We start from the raw sequence: 18407 nt of genomic DNA, 5'->3' as shown, positions 1-18407 counted from the left end.
TGTTGATGTGCTGAAGCTCGCAGACTTCACTCAGTAAAATTCAGTAAAATGTGGCTTTGTTTAAGTTGGAAGTTGTTTTTTAAATTTTTTTTTTCATGACCCCGAAATTTTAAGTTTCAAACTTGCGTTTTAGTCCGAATTATGAAGGAAAAAGTGAGTTTGCCTATATTGGAGTGACTAGTTTTTTTCCTTTTTAAAGGAATGCACTTCTTTTGTTTTTATTAAATCTGGATTTCATTTGTTGAGTTAAACTCCGACATGTGTGGACTTCATCTGCAGCAGCTTCACAGATTTTCTGCGTATTTACTTCCCTCTGAATTTTAAATGCAGTATGAACCAGGAAGACGGCACTCTGACTAGATATTTATATCCATCATTATAAACATGGCATAAGTGAAGAGGTTTTGATTTAGTCATGCCTTGGGGAATATGGAGCCCTCACTTGCTGCGGCTGCCTGGTTTCCTTTTCCTCTCAGTAGAGATACCTCTCTGAGAAATTTTCCTCTGTCGTTTGGCTTATGATCCAACAAACATGAAGAATAACGACTTGCTTTGACACAACAACCCCACACTTCCTTCCTTTCATCATTAATCAACTCCTCTGTTGACATCTGACTGATATCCCAAACCAACGTGATGCTTTGCATAACCTGAGGCCACAAAACAACACTTTACAGACTGGATGATGACAGCTGTGCACAGTGCTCCGCATCAGAATCATACATTCCACCTCTGCAAAGCTAAGTTTAACATTAATGACTAAAGAAAGCAGTCATGTTGGGATGACTTGCATCTTCTGGCAATTCAGTGTTGCAATCTTTCTCGTTAGCTCTTCGAGGAATGTAATGAATGTGATCCTTATTTCTAAAAGAAACTGACTGTTGACGGATTACTTCATGGGATGATACTGCACACTGACTTAGGGGACAGAGACTGATAGTATCAACAGGCAGAGAGGTGTGGGGAAGAATCCAAATGAAAAACATATGCTCTGACTGCATAACTAAGCCTCTTCGGCCCTGGTTGGGAGCGGGAGGATGGGGGTGGGAGCGGGAGGATGGGGGGTGTTGGGGAACGTGGGGAGCAGAAGGGAGGGAGACGGGTCAGTCAATAGTGAGGTAAAACGTGTGCCTGTGGGAGTGGCCGACGCATAAAGGGAGAATTGAGCGGAGCACTTTCACTTTGAGCTGTGCCTGTGTCTGAGTAGGATACAGAGGGATATGAGGGAGAAATCCAGGGGAAGAGGTCAGCTCTGGCACTTTATTCATTAACCACTTTTAAGGGAAGGAGACGGGGTAGTTTAAGGTCAGGAAAATTCTAAGTCAGTAGTGAGAAAGGGAAAGGAGAAAAGATTTAGAAAGGAAAATAGAAAACAAGGCTTTCAAAGTGAAAGGCTGCAGCCACCCTGGCTTCAAGTGGGAAAACCCAAAGTGAGAGAGCATGTCGATGTGAGGTGACAAGTAGGGCATGTGCATGGAAAGTACCAAAGGACCCTAAGTAAAGAGAAGGGGATGATCTGAGGGATGTGAACAGGAAGACTAAATATCAAGCAGTGAAGAAGAAGAGACAGAAGCCTGCTCTTTCAAAGACCTGTAAAAAAACCACAGGAGGAAGCTTCGCCTTTTACAGAGTGACAGTGAAGCTTGCCTGCAGAGTCACTGCTGTCAACAAGAGAAATGGACATGCAGTCAAGATAAAACGATGACACTGCGAGGTGAGAAACTATTATTTTCATGTTAAATTTTTGTCTTTTTTCACCCTTTTTTAATGTCTGTGGGATTATAGTGAAACAGCAGTCCTGGTTAATGCATAGTGAGATTTAAATGGTGAATCAAAGTTGATTTTTTTGCGCCACTTTGAAACATTACAGCCATTTCTGGTGCCCTAATTAAATTAGAGATGTTGCAATCGTAGCCCAGTGTCTCCTGCTGTTTTCTTTTTTTAAAGAAAGAAATGGCTAATTTACACAGGAAATGATGTCATGTTCTTTTTAGTAGCTATGCAGTTTGAACAAGCTACAAACCACAGAAAGTTTCCAGCAATTATGTGACTCGTTTTCTGTGGCTTTCTCTCTTATCATGTCTCCAACAGTTCTACTGTTGCTGTCATTACTAACTGCCCCATGTGGTGGATGTGAGTTTGACCTGGAAGGTGTGAAAAATATCAAAGGGACCATCGATTCGAGTTCAGCAGGCTTTGTAAGTGAAACTCTCTTTACTTTGTTTCTAAATATATACTTATATGTCCATATATACATGTGTGATCCTTCTGGGTATCTGGCTTCTCATCTTTGCCTCTTTTCTTCCCCCTTCAGCGCACAGTGTTTCCTAAGGATTACTATGTGGTGCATCGATATACAAGACACATGCTCTGTGACACCGATCCGGTGAGTTGTTTATATAGGAAGTGCTCATATGGGTCTTATATATCCTGCTCATTTTAACCTTCTCCTGAAGCCCACTTGGGTTTTTTTTTTTAAGACAATAATTACTTGCTTTTTTTCTTTGGTTGTCTTCCACTATAACAAGTCACATGCACTGTTTAATAACAGTCTGTTGTCCCGAGTGGCCTCCAGCCTCTCTATCGTAACACGGTTACTTGTGTGGCTCTTGTGGGGATTTGTCATGTGTTTTACATGCTAGTCCTAATTTTGGGGTTGTTGTGTTGCTCCGTTTTTCCTCGCAGTGTTGCGTGTTCCCTGCTGCGTATGTCCTCCTCGATTCTTGGCAAGTGCTCCTGACAAACCTCTGGGAGGAACACTTAAATCACTCTCTTGTTGTGGAACTGACACGGACACTGGATAAAATTACTAGCACAAACAGAAACATGGAAGTACGTATTCTCTTTTTCTTGTCGTGACATTGCTCGCTTCAGTATTAAGTAGCTGTTTCAAACATGACTTTGTTAGTCAGAGTTGTTGTCTTGATAATTCTGATCTTTCTTCCTTGTTTCCTTGCTGCAGATGTTTCGGGAGGAGACAGACTTATCCCAGTTCTCCTTGGTGTCTTCCTCTCCAGAAGAACTCCTAAAGTTAACATCAGAACTTTTTAGCCGGTGGATTCAAATTGGGTGCCCACCTACTATTGAAACATGCACCCTGCCCAACTTGCCACCGTCTGTTGAAAGGAAGGACTACAGCCCATCAAGGGCCAGACTTTTAACCACTAGAGCGGTAGACAATATGAAGTCTGGCAGGATTATAGACACACCGCCACTGTCCAGTGGGGTTCCCCCATCGTATTCTGCATTCGTTTGGAGCTCCTTATTATTGAGACTCTACTGGTGTTTGCTACCATAGTTGTCAAAAAGGGTCTTTTTTGTAGGCACTGATGACTGTTTCCTTAAGTTTTTGTCTTTGTGTTTCAGTGTGGTAAGCTTTGTGAAACTCAAGTGTTACATCTGATGCACAAAATTAGATCAAACCACGAGCTCGCCGTCCAACAGCGTTCTGTAAGAGGTGATATCGCAGATGTAATCCAATAGCCTCACTATTTAGAGCAAACTATCTATGGTTTATGTTCTTCTTGCTAATGGGCATTGTCTGCCACTGTTTACAAATGGATGTATATGTATTTACTTTTGTACAGAAAAATAAATTAAAGACATTTAGATATATGCATCGTTAACTTTTGGTGTAACTTGCCAGTATCCAAAGTCTGTGTTATATATTTATTACAGTATTTTGAATGTACATTTACAGCTAGGCTACTTAAGTAAATGTGCTTAAGTGTTGGGATATGTGTTCATACATATTTAATTTTTTTTTTCATTTAAAGACACTTTTACGCCACATTTTAGAGGTAAATACTGTCATTTCTCTCCACATTTGTAAAAAATGATTATGCACTGTGGCACACTGAAAAACTCAACAGTTTATGAAGTTGTTAAAATCAGTGCACCGCCAATTACAGCTGTAATGCCTGCATAATGATACTGTAGCCTATGATCAGCACTAACTTATGATATTAATAAAACTACAGTTGCAAAGCAATCACAGGTACAATTCTTCCCAAATTTGCATTTCTAACTTTGCAGTGTGGTACTGCTATTTGCAGCTGCAAAGTATTTAATCACGCGGAGAGTTATATGTTTACAGTTTTGTCCCTGCTGCTTTTAAGAGATTCCATTTTGTGTTTAATCTTGCATTCCAGCTGCAGGAATCTGCTTTCGCTTGAACTCAACCGTAGATTCTCTTGTAAAAAGGCAGCCTTTGTGTGCAAACTCTTCAAATCTATTCTGCAGCTCTAATTTAAAAAAAATAAAATAAAATAAAATAAATAAATAAAAAGTCTAAGAGATCAGTTGCAGATGACAGAGGAATGTGTGGTGGAACAGCCTGGGATGTTATGGCTCCTGTCAAAGACCTCGATGAGTAATAAAAGAGCACTTGTCTCTACTTGTACTCAGCCACACATGAAAGAAACACTTTTGTCCTGACAGAACCCTCCGAGTAGTTTCATAATCTCTTAAATGTATATATGAGTGTTTTTCAAAGAGACAAAGGTTTCCAGAGAATCGGTGCCATAGTTTTAATAATGAAATTCCAACAAAAATTTAAGAAGAAGAAGAAAACAAATACATGCTTAGACAAAAGGGTATAAGAGAAATTGCCCAACTATTCTTGTGATTTAACATAGCAGCTTTTATGGCAGTTTCCCAACACCCTGATAGAGTCAAGTGCAAAACTATCTATAAATTATTGCCAGTGAGTAGCTGTGAGTCAAAGCCTGACTTCCCATTAGTGGTGCAGGGGCCCCTGAGCCCCCTGTCAGTACCAGGCTGTGCTGCGTAAGATGTGGTGAAATAAATCTCATAAAATCTCAGAATCATGACTCAGAGGTGAAGACTCTTTACTGATCGGTGCATGGACATGATCCCAAATGTTCTTAAGCAACAGGCTAATTATCTTGGAGGAGAGAGAGAGCATTTGACATGTAGCTAACGCTAACAGTGTCCACGCTAATAATGTTCACGTAATTCTCAGGGCTTACAGTGTGAGACAAACATTTGCAAGCCTGGTCTTTCCTGGCAGCAGGGGCTCTTTCGCCAAAGAGGTCAGCTGAATTCCCGTAAACAGGGAGAGAGGGGCGACGCTGGTGAGGAGGGTGAGCGGCGTTTAAACCACGTGGCCGCTGCCTGCACCGGAAGTACGCCACACCGTGCCTCTGCCAAGATGTCTGCGCCCGGTGAGCACGCCGTGGACGAAAACGAGATGGAGGAGATGGACGAAGCAGGCAGCGATGAGGACGAAGGGGTGGAAATGGAGGAGGAAGGGGCAGAGGGAGAGGAGGACAAGAAGGTGTACGTGCCCGGGATCGAGCCGCTTGTGCCCGGGGAGGAGCTGGAGATGGACCGCTCCGCGTACCGCATGTATCACGAGTGCCAGACAGGCAAGTTAAAGCCAGGTTTTTAAGAGGGAAAAGATGCACTGTCAACATTAATCCCATTGAAGTTCACGCTTCCACCATGTGGGATCTTTGGGGTTAATTTATCCTGTTGTTTATGTTCAGGTGCTCCATGCCTGAGCTTCGACATCCTGAGGGATGGAGATGGAGACAGCAGGGAGCAGTTTCCCCTGTCCATGCTGCTCTGTGCGGGCACGCAGGCGGACACAGCTCTGAAGAACAGGTACAGGACCACTGACCTCTCACCCATACCTTCATTACTGTCGGCACTCAGCATTTAATCCGGAAGCACCATTTTTAAAGGTCCTGCTCAATAACGCCGGATGTCCTGCACCTCCGTGTGTTTATTTTGGTCGTTTAAACTGGTGTCAGTGGTTAGTTTCACAAATATATTTTAGAGTGATCTGTCATGTTTGGCCTGGAGTAATTTTATCCAGCTGACATTGTGCAAGAGGTAAGTTAAACCCATAAACTCCCCCCATTCCCCATTTTTTAAATACATATTTATTCGTAGCAGATGCATTCAGATGGCAGTTGCATAACAACATTTAGACAAAGTTAAAATAGGCAAACACACATCCAGAGGATAAAATAATGGCTTACAAATATTATTTAAGAGCAAGACTAATTAAGTTAAGTGATTGCAAAAGGATATTTTTGAAATTTAACAAGAGCAAGTACAAAAACAAAACTATAAGCAGAGGGAAGCATTTTTGCAGTGGGACGTGTTCATTTTTGTGTGAGAGGTTGGACTGGACTCTTTTCCACTAGTGATAAAAAGCTTGGTTGGGAAGCTGCATCCATTTGGGTGCAACCCTCCTAGACAAATGTAATTCCTACTAAGTGGGTACTTTGAGCCACTCCCTTTTCCCCAAGGGTCCTGAATATGCATCTTGATTTGGTATAGCTTTTAGCCCGGATGCCCTGAGGTAATTTTCCAGTTTATCCAAGCTGGGGAAGTGTGAGACCTGCAGGTTTAAATGTGTTTACAACTAATTTGTACTAAATAGTAGATTTTTTCTCCCTAAAAATGAAGCATACACTTATTGGACACTCTGTACCACACAGCAGCTCGTGTACCTGGTCGGATTGTTCTATTAAAAATGTGCCAAACGGCACGAACAAGTTTGGCAGACAGCAGCTGGCTGCAGCTGCTTGATCCTGGCACAGCTGGGAGTCAGAATTATGAAAAACATCCAAATGAAATCCAAGTCGGTGAGTTATTAAATTAACGCGCACTCCCGTACAGCAGTTATAATGGAAGAGATTGGCTGTAGAGACCAGGATGTAACCACGGTAGCTTCATGACTGAGTTTGGGCATTTTAATGCTTTGGCTAGCCTCAAGCATTAGTTTGAGCACTTGTCGTTTTTGGCACTTCCATGTTTTTTTTTCTCAGCTGCGGAGGCTACAGAGACCGACACCTATTCATGCTCACATTCACAACCAGCTTAAAGTGACCAGTTAACTGTAAGCCTCTCGACTGTGGGAGAAAGAAGCTAAAAGAAAACACAGAGCAGCCCCACTCAGTCTGTTTGGAGGTTCAAATCCTTGAACCTTTTAGCTGTGAGGCTGCAATTAATATTCTGGTTTTCTGCCTATTATTACTAGGACAGTTCACAGAATAAAGGCTGGCTTACTCTAGTTTTAAAAGTCACATCACTGTAACCCAGCTGATCAGTAGCACAAAGTGAGCTCTTGGATTGTTTACTTTGGAGTATTAGAGAGTTAAAGAGTTCAAAAAGCTGAAAGCAGGCATTAAGCTTCACCACATTAAGAAGCGACAACAGCTCAGCTCTGCTGCAGCTATGTGCCGAGCAGTAGAGCTGAACACAGGTATTTTTATTTGCATTTTTATTCTAATTCATGGCAAAGTTGTCCTAAGACAATGAGTTTGTGTAACAGATTAAGTTGGTCATCTGTAGTCTGACTATAGTTTGATCACCGCGTGGGATAAAAAAAAAAAAACGTGTAGATTTTGTAGAAACTCCGTTCACTCACTTTCTCATTCATACAACAATAAAAGAATACCAATCCCAGACACAGGGTGGGCCACAAGCCAGTTTACTGCAAGTGCTGATCCCAAGCCCCAATAAAGGGTGAGGGTTGCATCAGGAACGGCATTCGGCAAATCAAATATGCAGATTATCAAGAGTGAGTTTTATATACTGGTCCGGTCAAGGTCCGGGTTAACGACAGGCAGCTGACGGCAGTTGTGCTACTGTTGGGCAAAGAAAAAGGAGGAGTGGAGGAAGGTCTGCTTGAAGGCAATGGAAAAAAAAAAAGGAAAGGTACAAGCAAGGATCCTGATCTGCCAGGCAGGAGGAAAAGAGGAAGACCACAGAAAAAGATTCACAGATGTAGTGAAGGAGGACATGCTGCTGAGACAGAGGAGGATGTCAGAGATGGAGGCAGATGTGCTGTGGCGACCCCTAAAGGGAGCAGCTGAAAGAAGACAAAAATAACCATAATTAACCTCAATAATAAGTAACAATAAGTAATACCTTTGAAAGATCCCTGCTTGGATGCCAGGAGGAGACACATTCCTTCAGGCTCACAACCCTGAATCAGATAAGAGGAAGATAATGGGTGGATGGATGTTTTTACATTAGAGCAGTATTGCAGGAGTAGTGAGCAAGACTGAAACTTGAAAATGATTTTCATTTCTTTTACTTTTAGACCTCCAACAACTTCATTCTTTATTTTAAAAGCTGCTTTGTGCAGGTGTTTCCAGGAGGCGTCCTTTCATCCAAACTCTCTCCAAGACAGACGCATTATTGCCACGTTTCCATGTTTAGTAATGTTAAATTCCCCTTCTTTTCCCATTGTTCCTGTTGTACATGTTTATTGTTATTACTACCAACTGTGTTGTTTATAGCAGAGAAAAGCAAACTCTTTAATGTCTAAGGGAAGATTCTTTTGAATGCTAACATTAAAGCATTGACTCTCTTCACTATAAACCACACCACAATGTTGTTTTTGTTTTAATTTTCCTGTGATGCACAGTTTCAGTTTTGTTCTGATGTCAGCTCTCGTACTCATCCACTGAAACTTTTCCTTTCGGTGGAGACTTCAGTGGTCAATTAAAGGTTATTGGAAACTCTCAAGCACTCAAAGATAAAGCACACTGATGCAGGATAGTCTGTGATTTTTCTTTTTGGACCGGGGTATTTCCCAGAAATCCATGCCAATGAATTAATTGTTAATTGTTTTTTGTTTTTTGGCAGACTTTTGGTCATGCGCATGCATAACCTTCATGGAACAGAGAAGGAAAAAGAGGAGGAAGAGAGCAGTGATGAGGAAAGTGATGAAGAGGAGGAGGATGAAGAAAAGAAACCACAGATGGAACTGGCCATGATGCCCCACTATGGGGGGATTAACAGAGTCAGGGTATGCAGACGTTTATTAGTAAATAAAAATTATAAAATCAGTATCTTGTGCATCAGTTTTTCTTAATTCCCTGATGATTTGACTCATTTTGCTTCTTGGGGTCCAGGTGACTCAGGTTGGAGAGCAGTCATTAGCTGCTGTGTGGTCAGACAAGGGACAGGTGGAAATCTTTGATCTCCGATCCCAGTTGGAGGCCGTCCACAGTTCTGCTGCTATGGCTGCGTTCGTCAAACAGCAGAAGGAGGCAGCAGCGCTCTTCAGTTTCTCAGGGCACATGACTGAAGGCTTTGCAGTTGACTGGTCACCTAAAGTACCTGGTACGTGAGGCTTATCCTGTAAGACTGCTATACAGACGTGAAAAAAAACAAAAGCAAAGCAAAACATGCACGTTTTCAGCTCACCCTGTGTGGCAACATTGTTTTGTGCTAGCAGCCAGGTCCCCGACTGCACCTGGACTACTTCGTTATCTGTCACTGACATGATAAAAACAGTCTCCACCTTGTGGAAGATATTTTTGTTCCCATATTGTTAACTGTGTCTGCCCGCGCAAACCTGTCATCAGAAATATTGTCCACAGCAGGGCTGACACCGGTGTATACGTCAAGAGAGTGATCAGCTGCGATTAAAAACGTGCAGTAGTTTTAGTGAAAAGATGCCAGTGTGGGCTTTTATAAGAATAACACTGGAAGGAAATCCTTTTATGGGATGTGTTAGAATCAAAATCCACCTTAAAGTGCCGAATGAAGGGGCACAAAGAAGAACAAAAGTTCCTCTTAAACATGTAAACAGGTTGTTTTTGTTTACATGTATCTGAAGGTCTTTGAAGGCTGCGATTGACTGAGATAAGGATTTGCATAGATGTCTGTCACAGATTAAGATGTTAATAGTTTTGTGTTTTGTTGACAGGTCGCCTTGTCAGCGGGGACTGCAAGAAAAACATCCACGTGTGGGAGCCACGGGAGGGGGGGACTTCCTGGCAGATTGACCAGCGACCTTTCAGCTCCCACACAAAGTCTGTGGAAGATCTGCAGTGGTCGCCTACAGAAGCTTCAGTATGTTTGTACCCCAACGGTGACGTAGTGGCATAAACTTTGGCAGATTGTGCTCGCTCGCTTGTTGCACCCTTAACCGCAGCGGTAACATTAGTAGGAGTGGCTCCTCTGAACCTGAAGAACTGCGATGTCTGTAAATTTCTAAGTATCTTCCACTAAGCTTAAGTCCCTGGTGATGCATGGGTAATTCTTTGAAAAATGAGGTGCGGTCACGGACCAGAATAATGGAAACTTGCTGTTAAATGGCACGTGGTAAAAATAGCATATGGTAACGCTAGCTGCGTGGCACCACAGAGTTGTGACATAACAAATTACAGCCCAAACTATGTAAATTACGCGAGTCTTAGCGCAGCAGTTAGTCACCAAACCAGTTTGTGACATGTCGATGTTCGTCCTATAAGACTGGGTGTTTGCATTTCTGAAAGTATTCTTTATTTATTTTGGAATCTCAGGGCTTTTCAACTTGTACAGTCTTGTCTAAAATTTCCTGCTGCAGTAAGGATCATTAAGCATGCAAAGCCCACCAGAGCCCTCCCTTAGTAAATTCTTAAGAAGAAATAGTTCCTTGTCTGGGAAGAATCTTATTGTGTTAATAGTTATTGTAAAGCTTCCCTTAAAGTAAACTTTTAAAGTATCTGTACTTTCTCTTTCACCAGGTTTTTGCATCTTGTTCAGTGGATCAGTCTATTCGGATCTGGGACATCCGCGCCCCGCCCAATTCAATGCTGTCAGCCAATGAAGCTCACTCGTCGGACATCAATGTAATCAGCTGGAACAGGAGCGAGCCATTCCTCCTGTCAGGGGGGGACGATGGACTCCTGAAAGTGTGGGATCTGCGACAGTTTAAGGTACAAAAGATTAAATGGAGGCAATACATCTAAAGATAATTATGTAATTCTAATTAAACACACAGGGCACTCACAATAGCAGAGCTATTATCAGTGTGCCAACATGTCACTGTGACCCACGGTTAGTGTTAAATGGAAAACAATCTTTAGGCTTATGCCGTCAGATTGTCTCACCTCTTAGTGTTCCTGCCCCACCTAACATTAGATGTACAGTTGTGTAACAATAATAGCTTTAGCTGTTGCTTCCCTTCTAATTCAGGAAACTATTTTAATATATTTGGTGAAAAAAAATTTACATGATTTATTACAGAGAGCTGAATGAGACTTTCACAGCACACAAAGTCCTATTTGCATCGTATGAACAACATATTTAACCCTTTCAGACACCTCTGTGTGCATCAGTAAAAACATGAGCACAGATCACCCTTCTGATGCACACCCAGTCCTTTTGTTCTTCAAGCAGGCCTGAAGCATGACAGTAACTGCTCGGTTCAGGGGTTGCTCCTAGTATGTTTTCAGAGTTGAACCCCACTGAGCTGAAACTGTATGAACAGCTGTCACACCTCACTGCTCTCCTGTTCCTGTAGACCGGGCGTCCCGTGGCCAACTTCAAGCAGCACAGCGCTCCCATCACCTCGGTGGAGTGGAACCCCGTGGACTCCAGCGTGTTCGCCGCCTCGGGCGCCGACGACATCGTCAGCCAGTGGGATCTGTCTGTGGAGTCGTGCGACGTGGGCGCCAGGGTGGAGGCGGTCAGGGACCTTCCCCCTCAGCTGCTGTTCCTGCACCAGGGTCAGTCTGAGATCAAGGAGATCCACTGGCACCCGCAGATGCCGGGCGTGATGGTCTCCACGGCTCTGTCGGGATTCAACGTGTTCAGGACGATATCCGTGTAGCGTGTTTGTGCGTTTTAGAGACAAATGGATGGTTTTGCATTTACATGAGTGATACATGTGTAACAAGCACCAAGAAGCTTGTAATGTATATAAATAAACTGTGTATGTAATAATTCACCTTTTTGACATCTATTTTCCAACAAAGGCACCACATTATGGTCCCGTTGAACTTTCAGCCTGTATGTTTACAGACTTTTGAACTTTTTTAGGCATCACCTACATGCTTAAAATACAGTTTAGATAACTTGACTCCTCTGTCATTTACTTTTTGAATTACTAAAGGAAAAAAATGAGTTACCTGTCAAACATCTGTAACCTTAAATATAAATGGAATCCTTATGAAAATGATGAAATGAAACACTTTATTTCAGTATTAATGTGTGTGAAATTTCACTCTCACCAGCAGCTACCTGGTATAGTTGGATCTCAGGCATTTAGCTTTTCAGCAACTTTCCTTGAAACAAATAAAAGCCGAGGCTGGTTTCTATCTTTTTGAAGTCGCTTTATTCTTTTCACTGTAATCTTTGTGAAACCACAGGCTAACGAATGTGTTAACCAGCATTTTCAGCATGAGTTGAATGGTATTTCCCTTTTACAGCATTATGAAAAAACACAACAAAAAAAGCTTTTCACAAGCAAAAAAATAGCAAGTCCACTGCTGCTCCTGATTTAAAATCACATGATTGTCTTTGCATTTTAGTGTTAACCCAGCCCCACGGCCTGAAAGGAACAGCTGTGCTAAATAACTGCACTCTGATATCAAATCGCATTTGGTCTGAGCCGTTGTAAGATTTGGAATGTGACACATTCACAGTAATTATTTATAGACGCCGTCTCTCGCAACCCTTTGAAGACCTTTTCAAAGACTTTAATAAACATGCAATATGATGAATATGTAATAAGACACTCGTATATCACAGGGTACAATAATGTAAGTGTATAGCTCCCTTTAAAGACATCAAACACAAAAGAAATTAATTAACGATGCAGTTTAATTTATCTTCAATCAAACTTTCCGCTGAGCTTTGATTTCTAAAGCAAAAACATCCAGGAATGAAAAGAAATCAAAGTGCTGCAAACTTTTCACTTTGATTACCAAAATGGCACCTTTTTTTTTCTGATTAAATATCAAGTCTTCTGCAAATCTGTTACCCTGGTAGATAAAAACGTCTTTTCCAGTTGAGCAACATCGTCTCATTGAGTTCTGAAAAATCCAGTTTGAAGTCAGATATATTGTATTTAAACCTCCCATTCAAAAGCCACCGAAAAAAAAGGTACTCTGAGAACGCAGTCCTCCACCAAGGCCAGCATCCTGTTCTGTAATTTGAGACAAAGTCATCTGGATCTACATTTGGTATGTCCTTTGCTCGTGTTCCAACTCTCCGCAAAGTTTAATAACATTCAGCTTTGTAGTTTTTGCGTAATCTGGTTCACGGCCAAATCAACAGCTTTGGTCACACATGGTATGTCCTTGGTGGAGGAATGATGAAATAAGGAAAATACAGTATACTTGATTTACTTGACAGCAAAGATTTGTTGGCGCAGTTTATCCCCTATAAACCAATTTCATCATCAAACTCATCTTCAAATGTGTAGCCTCGTCCTTCCTCATCCACCTCCTCCTCCTCTGAATCAGTCTCTGAATGGCAGCTGCCAACCCTCCTCCTGTCCAATGGAGTGACCCCTTCATACTCTGAGCTTTGTGACGAGGCAGGACTGGGCGGCAAATCTGCATTGTGATTGGTAAACTCAGTTTCACCTCCATCAGCTGGACTCTTGCCTTTCTCGCTCTCACTCCTCACTGGGCTATTACATGCTTCCAGATCCTGATCCTCTTCCTGGAAGTCAAACCCTTGACTTTCTTCCTCTTCCGATGCCTGACGAATGATCTCCTCCCGTTTATCGCTGAATCTCACCTTTGGTCGTAACCCCTTTAGCTTCATCCCGTTCACATCTGGTATCCTGCTGTCTTCCACCTGGATTCCATCATGCTCTGCCAAGTTCTTCCCATTCAGCTCTCTCTGCCTGTTCACAGACATCTCCGCAGCCCCTTTCCCCTGCTTTGTTTCCGCTACCTCCTGATTAGAGTGGAGCCCCAAACCATCCATTACGCCTAGTACATCTCCAAGCATAGATGGACCCAGGTCCAGGTCTAGGTCCAGGTTTAATGACGACTCTGAGTCAGAGTGCTGAAGCTCATTGTTCTGCGGGCTTTCTGGTGCATCTGCTTGAAGATCACTGTGGTAGGAAGAAGAAACAATCCCAGGACTCGCCAGGTCAGGTTTGGGTGAACTCGGGCCAAGAGTGGACAGGAAAGAGGTATCGCCAAAGGCGTCTCCTCCCCTGCCGATGTGCATCGTGTGACGAAAATCACCCAGCGGGGCTGAGATCATGGTAGGGTCCAGGCGAGAGACCCGGGATGATTTGTGGAGTGGCATGACTGTGAAGAAAGGCAGGTAAAGGAAGGAAGAAGGCAAAAATTAAAAGGAAGGATGAATTATTAAATTGTTTTTATGACAGCACTTCCTGAATGAAGACACAAAAAGAACAACAACTAGTGAATGAACAAAAAGTTCAAAAAGCACGTGTACAATGGAGGGCTCCAGTGATAGGACAGGCCAGTCTGAAAATCCACCATGTTGTGCAATATTGTGGGAAACCAGTGAGCATTTTGGCACTGGTGCTGTGAAGGCCATGCTGAGACTTGTACTTGAAGAACACTGCAAAGTTAGCACATACTTTTCTCTGCCCTCAGGGGTGTTTGTAGACAAAACCACGGTTAAACAGTTTCTACAAAAGTAGATCTCTAAGTTAAAAACAACTGGTGGACATTAGATTAAAACCCTGTTCCTGCTGAGATCATTATAACATTATTTAATTAAAAAGAAGGGCTAATTAATGGAATACGCGGTCGCCATTAATGCACATTATATTTGTTAATCTCTCGAATCACCTTTATAACATGTTATACACTCTGACTGAAGCCAGTCTCCACGTTTGACTGCAGTTATGGGTTTAGCAGGGGAGGGGGGCTTGCAGGCCTGTAAGCCCAACCCTCAAAGTTTTTCCAATAACAATTCAAAGTAAATATTCTTCAGATAAATCTACAGCTCATAAGAAGTATTAGTAATGGGAGCTGCGGGTATTGATAAACCAATCAGAGAAGCGTGTGGATCAATGTAAAACTCAGCTTATCAACTGAGTGTGGGCGCCACCAAAACATGTAAAGTATTTAGAGAAAAAAACTTACTTTAAAGCGTATACTCTCGTCTTTGGTTGGCTCCCTCTCCACTCTCCAGCTTTTTCATCTGGCTTTTCGCTTTCGCTTCCCTCTCAACTTTTCCCTCGCTCTTTTTTCTCGCCGTCGTCCGCCTGTGTGAGTTTTCTTTTTTTTCCTCCAAAGGGATGGGCACGGGCTGAGGAAGTGACGCGCCAGTTATTGGAGAGAGCTGGATCAAAGTGCTGACGACTCTATCGCACAGTGTTAAATATAAACCAGACCCACGAACATGACCTGTCTGCTGCCCGGTTTGTGTTCACAGATAAACTGATTCAGAGTTTACTCGAATGAGTGAGTTTAGTTACAAATGTAACGAATAGTTCCTGCAACGAGGTCCGCGTGTGTTTTATCTTTTTAAGGGAATGTTGCCAAAATGTAAATACTGCTAATCCCCCAAAAAACAAACACATCAGAGTCCTGCCTCACTAACCACACATTTTCTGAATTACTTTAACTTTGGGACCACCTAACTTTTTAATAGCTAGCAAATTGCTTTTGTAGCTTTATTTACTTTTTTTTTTTTTTAAATAAAAAAAAAAATCGTATAATATAAAAAATATAAACGAAATAATCGTTTTATCTATTTTTTTTTTTTACATTTATTGTGTTTTGTGCTATATAAGACTATATACACTATGTACAAAAGATTTTTAGTTAGTTGAGCTTTTTTATTTTGTTTTATTTCACTTTTTTCTATTTGATTAAGGTCATTTGGGGGTTTTTTTAAATTACTTTTTAACAGTTTATTTTTTTCCCTTATTGACATCTTTTTTTTCATATTGATTTTTTTTTTATTTTGCTATATATTTACTAATTTAAGCTCTTGGGTTATGGATTGTGTTTTATTTTTGGCTGTTATAACACAGTATTTTCCCAACTTAGGGCATATCTTAAGTCTTTTCTCATCTTACTCTCTACTGTCTGACTTCCCAACTTTTACCATTCAACCCCAACCATCTCAACCTCACAAGACTCCAGCTTGTATTTGTTGTTTCCATTTTTCAGTTCTCCTAGCTATTTGGGATTAATTGGGTTTGATAATTAGAGAAGCAAAGCATCATCTAAATAGTGCGCTTGTTTGGTTTCATTTTAAGATGAGGATTAATACACTTTTTTCTCTTAGATGTGGCAGAAACTACTCATGAACTCAACACGATCCAGTTAATAGACACTTCAGAGCTGTCTTTATATTCCCCAATTTAAGAGGAAAAGTTCTTATTTATCAATGTAAATGTGACATATGCTGCTGTAGTGCTCTGTCGACGAATTAAAAATTGTACAATTTAAACAAAAATCTTGTCCAAGATTGCTAAAATGCTTAAATTCCTAGAAAAACAGCACCTCAGTTGTACCTTCTCTGTGTTGTGTTGACATCTTGCACACTGTTTTAACTCAGTTGAGCTACACTAGCAAAGCAAACAATTTTCATGTCATGCTGAATGATGTAGGGTGGACAGAATACCTGCAATTATGTTTTCAAAGGAATGCAGTCTCACAGGCCGGTTGACACACTCATATTTTTGAAGGGTGTCCACCTTATAATTACTTCACATAGCTAACCACATCATTTACATGTGCACTAAGTCAGGATTCATCTTTTTTTTTTAAAAAGACCGAACAAACCCTGACTTTGGGCCGACAACAGGAGTGGAGTAGAGATGCTTTTTAGGATAATATCCAACTTCCTCCCCTGGGTAAAAGAAAACAGAAGCATTACCACAGCAAGGTATTCATACAATAGGACCGGTTACTGAGTCATTGTGAGTGATTTCTCGTCACAAATGCCAAACATAGTTTGGTGATGATGTAGCCAACAAGCTGCTCTCTCAGCCCTAGGCACATTTTCCTTCACCATGAGAAAAGAGAAGTGAGGTATTTTGTTTTCAAAAGCTGCGCCCTTAAAATGAGATTACTTGTTGAAGGCCTACTTTTTACTTTGAATTTAAGATGAGAATGAGCTCTTCTGTTTTTTCTAAGTCATGTGTGAACAATAAAAGCAACGCAGCAGCATGTCTTTCTTTCCTTATCAGAGTTTAATGTTTGATAGCATCACACCCCCAAGATTAACCCCATGATTTCTCCTTTAAAAGACATCACGACTTCATTGTATGCTGACATGTATGATGATTTTCCGAAATGTTCATTCAAGAAAGTCTTCATTCTGAAGACTCTCTTGAATGAGTGTGTTTGTGCATGTGTGTGTGTGTGTAGTGGTGGGGGGATTTCTGGAAACGACTAAGGCAGGAAATGACTCGCCTCCCCTCAGTAGTACTCACACTAGCACAAACACACATCCTGCAGCTGTGTGTGCTTCATGGGAAGTCAAAGGGGAAAAATGGATCATGAGAACTGTAAAACAAATAGCTACTGTTGCCCATCATTGATTAAAATAAGAGCTGCCCTTATAACTCATTGCCAGACATGGTCAACTGTGGTGAAACTTGAATAATGTCTTGAAAAAAAACTGACACTGATGCTGATAATAGGATTAATTTTGGGGCTCTGTACAAGTAATTGTTGATTGATATTAGCGGTGACTTCTTCTATCAGATGCTCCCTTTCGGGGTCGCCACCTCTGCCTCCTCCTCTGTCACACCTATCCCCTGCATGTCCTCCTTCATTACATTCATGCATCTTCACTGTGGTCTTCCTCTTCAACATCCTTTGTCCAGTACATCCAGTCCAGTGTTGCCTGAGCTGTCCCTCTGATGTACTTGTTTTTCAACTCTGCCACCTCCAGCTGTCTTTGTGTTAGTGACACCACCTCCAAACCACACATCACAGTAGGTTTGACCATCACCACTGCAAACAATAAGGGACTCAGAGCAGATCCCTGTTGTAATCAGCAAATGTAATCTGCTGTCCTCATACATGCCCTGCACCACCCTCACATACTTCTCTGCCACTCAGGATGGCAGCAGGCCATGTGAACTGGAAGGGTAACCGACTTTGACTGGTAGGTATTCGGCTCAAGTCACTATCATATACACATAGTACACTCACAGAAAAATGTAGCCACAGTTGTAGTGCAGAAATATCTGTTAGATTACAGAGAGAAATAGGAGAGATATTTTCTCCTTCTGCAAAAGTGGGATCATTGAAGTCAGCACAATGTCAACAGGTTTCCATTTCATTTGTTTTGCAGTTTTCGATAGGCCCATGCTTTAAAACCTGCAGTGCAAGCTCGTGAATGACCTATTTATAGCTTCAAAGCCACGAGGGGTACTTCCCCTCAGCATGATGGCTGCAGAAGGACTAAACTACTGTTAACTGAATAATTATACTGAGCTCACACTGGAATAACATCCAGTTGGTAATATGGATGTTTATGTTTTTCATTACCAAACTATATGAATAAGTGTAACTCATTGTTGAAGTCAGTGACTTTAATGGACCCCTGAGACCTACTGACTCTGGTGACAGACTGATGTGTAAATGGGGTGGAGACAGACACATGCACTGTGAAAAATGTCTCAACTTCTTGTGTTGACCGTTACATCTATTTTATTTATAGCCTCTAGTACATTTAATCGATAG

The 18407-nt window shown here is 41.7% G+C and overlaps 3 protein-coding genes across 3 annotated transcripts; 2 read left to right on the top strand and 1 right to left on the bottom strand.

Annotated features, from left to right (window-relative positions):
• Positions 1–1598: 1598 nt before the first annotated feature.
• zgc:174888 (uncharacterized protein LOC558116 homolog) lies at positions 1599–4254 on the top strand. Its single transcript, XM_031744143.2, has 5 exons — positions 1599–1714; positions 2092–2198; positions 2315–2386; positions 2686–2832; positions 2963–4254. The coding sequence occupies exons 1-5, from the start codon at positions 1702–1704 to the stop codon at positions 3296–3298; spliced, it is 675 nt and encodes a 224-aa protein (XP_031600003.1). The 5' UTR covers positions 1599–1701; the 3' UTR covers positions 3299–4254.
• A 696-nt stretch (positions 4255–4950) lies between these two features.
• On the top strand, positions 4951–12077 carry grwd1 (glutamate-rich WD repeat containing 1). The gene is made up of 7 exons (XM_031744291.2): positions 4951–5390; positions 5511–5628; positions 8632–8794; positions 8901–9111; positions 9701–9846; positions 10503–10694; positions 11282–12077. Exons 1-7 carry the CDS (start codon positions 5174–5176, stop codon positions 11588–11590), a joined length of 1356 nt encoding a protein of 451 aa, XP_031600151.1. The 5' UTR covers positions 4951–5173; the 3' UTR covers positions 11591–12077.
• Positions 12078–15006, bottom strand: cdc42ep5 (CDC42 effector protein (Rho GTPase binding) 5). The gene is made up of 2 exons (XM_031744292.2): positions 14841–15006; positions 12078–14030 (listed from the first exon to the last, which is right to left on the bottom strand). The coding sequence occupies exon 2, from the start codon at positions 14026–14028 to the stop codon at positions 13144–13146; it is 885 nt and encodes a 294-aa protein (XP_031600152.1). The 5' UTR covers positions 14029–14030; positions 14841–15006; the 3' UTR covers positions 12078–13143.
• Positions 15007–18407: the final 3401 nt, after the last annotated feature.

Source organism: Oreochromis aureus, linkage group 11 (assembly GCF_013358895.1).
Source record: "Oreochromis aureus strain Israel breed Guangdong linkage group 11, ZZ_aureus, whole genome shotgun sequence".
Lineage (NCBI taxonomy): Eukaryota > Metazoa > Chordata > Actinopteri > Cichliformes > Cichlidae > Oreochromis > Oreochromis aureus.
The sequence above is the reverse complement of the archived record's forward strand: the minus strand, read 5'-3'. Positions and strand labels throughout refer to the sequence as shown.

What these genes read in the sequence shown, in the direction of transcription:
- zgc:174888 (XM_031744143.2), top strand. An exon ending in ATTCGAGTTCAGCAGGCTTT is followed by an intron (nt 2,199 to 2,314) that starts GTAAGTGAAACT and finishes TTCCCCCTTCAG; the next exon opens with CGCACAGTGTTTCCTAAGGA. An exon ending in GCACAAACAGAAACATGGAA is followed by an intron (nt 2,833 to 2,962) that starts GTACGTATTCTC and finishes TCCTTGCTGCAG; the next exon opens with ATGTTTCGGGAGGAGACAGA.
- grwd1 (XM_031744291.2), top strand. Translation starts at nt 5,174, where the DNA reads ATGTCTGCGCCCGGTGAGCACGCCGTGGACGAAAACGAGATGGAGGAG. An exon ending in GGGGGATTAACAGAGTCAGG is followed by an intron (nt 8,795 to 8,900) that starts GTATGCAGACGT and finishes CTTGGGGTCCAG; the next exon opens with GTGACTCAGGTTGGAGAGCA. An exon ending in GGTCGCCTACAGAAGCTTCA is followed by an intron (nt 9,847 to 10,502) that starts GTATGTTTGTAC and finishes CTCTTTCACCAG; the next exon opens with GTTTTTGCATCTTGTTCAGT.
- cdc42ep5 (XM_031744292.2), bottom strand. Translation starts at nt 14,028, where the DNA reads ATGCCACTCCACAAATCATCCCGGGTCTCTCGCCTGGACCCTACCATG.